Source organism: Mya arenaria, chromosome 1 (genome assembly GCF_026914265.1).
Source record: "Mya arenaria isolate MELC-2E11 chromosome 1, ASM2691426v1".
Lineage (NCBI taxonomy): Eukaryota > Metazoa > Mollusca > Bivalvia > Myida > Myidae > Mya > Mya arenaria.
The window spans coordinates 21,381,450-21,386,823 of NC_069122.1; the positions used below are offsets into that span (position 1 = coordinate 21,381,450).

Genomic DNA, 5,374 nt, shown 5'->3' on the forward strand with positions numbered 1-5,374 from the left:
AAGGCTAATGGGCGTGTCCCTGTTGTTAAACAGGATATTACCTAAATGTAAGGCTAATAGGCGTGTCATTGTAGTTAAACAGGATATTACCTAAATGTAAGGCTAATAGGCGTGTCATTGTAGTTAAACAGGATATTACTTACATGTAAGGCTAATGGGCGTGTCCCTGTAGTTAAACAGGATCTTACCTAGATGTAAGGCTAATGGAAGTGTCCCTGTTGTTAAACAGGATCTTACCTAAATGTTAGTCTAATAGGCTTGTCCTGAGGTTTTAATTGTGTTTTGGAACTTTCTCTGTTCGCATTTTAAGATGAATCTACCCAAATTCAAGCAATTGAGAGCTAGGGGACAACTTAATAAAATACAATGTTTTCATAAATGTGAAACCGAGTCTATTTTTGTGAAAAGTAGGAATTTACCTTATGCCTTTCATATTTCAAATATTATTTACGTCGGCACTTCTTGGAAGTCATTTGTATGTACATATAAGGATATATATTAGTGTCAATCATGTAAATGGTATCGACAGCTGGGAATATCAGGAAAGGAAAACGCTTGAGCTCGCAAAAAAATAAGAAAAACAACTTTGATTTCTCCTTAACATGGTAACACGTGTAACTGGCTTTTATAAAATGGTGTATAAATATCAGGAACTTCAGTGTTCCTTCCAACTATTTTCCAGTGGTTGTTATCGAGGATGATTCTTCAAAGAGTACTGTTGGTGAGTCCTCTTATATTTTACATGTTTAGATAAATAAGAAATGATTCATTTTAATGATAAATTATATACTAGTAGAACGAAGAAAGGTTAATAAAATAATAAAGGATGATGATTCTTTAAAGAGTACTGTTGGTAAGTCCTCTTTTACTTGACAAGGTTAAAATGAACAAGAAATGATTCTGTTTCTCCGAATCCAAAATTAAAGATTGGATTCACATTAAATTTCAAATAGTTAGTATGGGAAACTCATTCAAAAGACGTACCAGGATGTGATTGCCTTTTTACAGGAAGTCTAAGTGTGAATACAAGGCGATTGTGTGTATTCACTGATAAAACATTTACTGAGGCCTATTAAGTTGTGATTGCCTTATCATATAAAGTCTAAGTGTGAATACAAGTCGCATGCCTGTATTCACTGATAAAGCATTTACCGGGGCTCCAGCGTTCGTATGACTGCCACGGAAAACCAATTCTAAATACAATGTTTTCTGTTTCATTCTGATAAATAGTCTGCCTGGTATTTTAACTAAATTTCGAAATATAATTAAATTGTAACTGTAGTTCAATTTCGCTGTCAGCGTCATCTACAAGAATGTATGCTTGTTATATCAACGATTTGATGGTAAAGGGAAAACCCTTACGAACCTTAAAAGAGAGACAACTCAATCAACAAATTTATTTAACTTGTATAAAACAAAACTTATGGTACTTAGTGGTTACTTCCCCTTTTCATATCCCCCAAAACTGTGAGTAACTTTACAGTCGCCGACTTGAATAAAACCGCGTAAATTATAAAAGGTAAACATTAAAACATGTACACTAAAAAGCTTTTCCATTAATCGGTTAGATAAATGTCTTTATGTGTTTAATGCTGCTTGTCTTGGGTTGATGTGTCTCTGGTTCGGAATTTGATCATTTTATCTTTTAACTGGACGTTAGTTAGAGCTTAGACCACTATGTACCTGTAGTTCTCATTGTTTTGGTTATGTATTTACGAAGTCCGTGCGGCTGTTTTCATTAGGTTCTTCATCATTCATGAAAATTATGTCTGCAAATGGTTGTTCTGTTTTTGTTTTCGTGTGTATTGTATTTTCCAAAGCTATTTATGATCTCGATGGAATAGCATCTACCGTAATTGTCAACGATCAGTCAAATAATATAAGTAAATAGCCCAAACAGAAGTCAAAACCATAACGCTGTTAAGAGGAAACGCCTAACAGGCACGCGGCGAGACAGACTACAAATGCATCAGAATGTCTTAATAAAATACGGAGGGCTCAGCGCAAGAAATACATATCAACCATACTACAAACAGAGATAGTTACGCCGTCTTGCTCTTAGCCCTCGAGATATTAGGGAAACCGATTAGGAACGGTCAGAAAAACATGAATTTTCAGAGGAATGAGAGTAGTCTTGTAGTATAGGTGTCCGCCTCCAACCCAAGAGATCGTGGGTTCGATCCTCACTCGGGTACCTCTCAAAACAGACACAGTATTGGTTTCTTCCCAGGAAACAGACTCGAGTTGACAAGTTAATGTATATTAAACCTCAGACTTTCAAATGAATGCTAAATGCTGCGAGTGTATCTACAAAGCAAACACCAATGAACTATATTATTATAAGTTAACCATTTAAATATTTTCTTGAACCAATTAATATTGTGATAATATAGTTATATCCCGCCAATCCCCGCAATATCGGAGGCGATTTAACACTGCATGGTTTGTGATAATATGTTTTGCCAGTGCTCCTTGTTCACAATATATAAGTATATAATCATAATAATAATATGTCTCATTCTCGATCATCGAAGTTTAAAAAAAATGTATATTCCACCAAACCCATTATTATTATCATTATCATTTTGTTTTAAGCATCTTTTAATGTTTATATTGTTTATTGCATTGTTTTGCCAGATGCTCGAAATGAGCCTTGACTGATAAAACTTTCAAATTTTCCTACGCAGTGATCTCCCCTGACGGTAGATTAGATCTCTGCCACCGTAAGCGCGTAAAGCCGGATTTTAGCAGTATAAACATTTAAATGTCTTTTATTGTCACTGTTTTAGAAACATTCTACCATACTTCAATTATTTAAGGTGCATTGAAGTAACGAAAAAAATATAATTAACAATCATTACCGATAAGACGTATGGTCACGTGATTTGCATGGTAGCAGTGATTACTGTATTGTTACATGAAACATTGCGTGGAGTTTTGATATTGCCTGTATAGTTGAGCTCCCGATTTAAGACAATAAGCATTTGTCCGGCTGCAAACTTATATTAAAATAATAATAACACATCGATGTATGCATTAACTTAAGTAACACCTCGTGTTTTTTTTTCTTATTTTCATAAACATTAGTGTATTTGAACTATACGTCAACTATACATTCTTTTCAGCTGTGCGTGTGTTCGTATGCGGCTCTAACGGAGAGGGATGAGCGATCGGTGCAGATAGTCATCAACAATAACGATGGGAGTGGGGACAGTGACAGCGACTGCGCCTGTGAAGGTAGGCAACGAAGAGAATTATACAATTAATCATATTTACCTAAAGACTATACACATGTAGCAATATCATCAACTTAGGATTATAATTAGGTCACGGAAAACTCATATGCACAGGTACTCGTGACGTTGCCTGGATACAGTTATAAATATTGTTTTATATTTTTTTTAGTTTTAATTATTTTTTTATATTTATTTTTTTATATTCTTTTTTATTATTATTATTCTTTGGTCACGATAATGAAATATGTCATTTTAAAAAATATTCCACAATTTTTCATGAAAAAAGTTAGTATATACATAGAAATAATGCTCATATGCAATCGGTTTAATTATGGAATGGAAATTACAGGGAAAAGCCCAACTTATAGCGTCTTGCTTCTTATCTGACGACACGCTCTTTGGAATTAGTTGAAACATCCGCAAAAAAAAAACCTATATAGTTTTAACACATCCAAAAGACGGATTTTACTTTATGTCAGCTGTCGACGTCGGAGAGGAATGTTGCGGGTTTTGTGAGGATTCGAATGCCGAGTGCCGTCCCTTCCGGTGTGTGGACATTTGCCAATGCAGAGACGGTCACGTGTTCTGTGGATGCGAAGCCGGGGAGGGATCCTGCCAACCAGAACAAGGATTAAATGGGGCGTGTGTCTGTAATGCACAGTGTCCCCTAAACTCCATATGCAACCCTTCATCGGGTGTCTGCGAGTGTGCTTCAGGATTCGTCGAGGCGAGCGGCGAATGCATACCTGATACAGAAACTCCGCGTAAGTCCGCATTGTGTAATAGAGAGGTTGCTAGTCACAGCTTGTACTGTATGTGTATGTGTGGGTTACTTTGTGCGTACTACGCCATCCTAGTACGTGCACGTGTATGTGTTACTTGTACTGTATGTGTATGTGTGGGTTACTTTGTGCGTACTACGCCATCTTAGTACGTGCACGTATATGTGTTACTTGTACTGTATGTGTATGTGTGGGTTACTTTATGTGTACTACGCCATCTTAGTACGTGCACGTATATGTGTTACTTGTACTGTATGTGTATGTGTGGGTTACTTTATGTGTACTACGTCATCCTAGTACGTGCACGTATATGTGTAACTGGCGCACGTACGAGTGTACATCATCGACGTACATGTGAAATTTGTGAACGTATGCGTGCAACTTGTACATGTATTTGTGTAACTAGTGCGCGTACGTGTGTAAGTTGTGCACGTACGTGTGTAACTTGTACAAGTACATGTGTATCTTGTGCACACACATGTGTAATTTGTGTACGTACGTGTGTTACTTGTACATGTACGTGTAGCTATTTCTACAAGTACAGGTGGTGTTTTGAATCTCTTCATCATCTCTTTTATACAACGTTTCCATCAGAACGTATTCCCTAGTACATATCCGATTACGCTTTAAATACCTTACTTAAAGCACGCTCGTCAGTTTTGCCCTTTTGGAGTGTTTGACTTGTTTTGTTCAGAAATCCTTTATCAGTTGATCCACGAAGGCTTTAGGGTAACAAAACATTGGAGTTGAGTTTAAGAAACGCCGCATAATTTCTATTTGTAGCCCCGGTATTTGGTGGTGATTGCGATGGAGATGGTGGAAATCTTGGAGCTATCAACTGCCCCGAATGGCCGGTCTTCAAGTGTCAAAGAATCCCGGGAACCGGGCCACGACCAAAAAAGTGCCTCTGTAACGGACCTTTCGGCTATGTGGATGACGGGACGGGGACTGGCTGTGTTTGTGACATCGCCAACAAGCCAAATGCCCAGTGTACCCGATTATAAGAATGTCATGGAACTGAACTACAAATGATTTCAATATAACATTGAATGACGTAGTATTGTAATTAACTTCCTTCTCTCTGTTTTCTTAGGCCTTATTGAATTGCTCTTTTCTGTAATAAATATTTCTTAAATATCAGTGTTTTTCTTAAAACAATAGGTTAGCCCGGCTAATGATAACTTATTTTAAAATGGATGTATACAGGAAAACAGCTTAAAACCTGCAGCTTGAAACCTGTATAAACTAGCCTTACGGAGGTTTTGAGCAACCGGCCCCAGATGGAGAATAGCGTCTGTATTTAGCATGTGGCTTAAGCAAACGAACCTTGTGCCTTTAACTCTGCCTTTGCTTCAC

The 5,374-nt window shown here is 37.1% G+C and overlaps 1 protein-coding gene across 1 annotated transcript; it reads left to right on the forward strand.

Annotated features, from left to right (window-relative positions):
• The first annotated feature begins 660 nt into the window (after nt 1–660).
• On the forward strand, nt 661–5,104 carry LOC128208038 (multiple epidermal growth factor-like domains protein 6). Its single transcript, XM_052911369.1, has 4 exons — nt 661–721; nt 3,126–3,237; nt 3,716–4,000; nt 4,802–5,104. Exons 1-4 carry the CDS (start codon nt 698–700, stop codon nt 5,020–5,022), a joined length of 642 nt encoding a protein of 213 aa, XP_052767329.1. The 5' UTR covers nt 661–697; the 3' UTR covers nt 5,023–5,104.
• Nucleotides 5,105–5,374: the final 270 nt, after the last annotated feature.

Coding starts and splice junctions, on each gene's coding strand:
- LOC128208038 (XM_052911369.1), top strand. CDS start 698: ATGATTCTTCAAAGAGTACTGTTG. Junction 722..3,125: donor TTCTTCAAAGAGTACTGTTG/GTGAGTCCTCTT, acceptor CATTCTTTTCAG/CTGTGCGTGTGTTCGTATGC. Junction 3,238..3,715: donor CAGCGACTGCGCCTGTGAAG/GTAGGCAACGAA, acceptor ACTTTATGTCAG/CTGTCGACGTCGGAGAGGAA.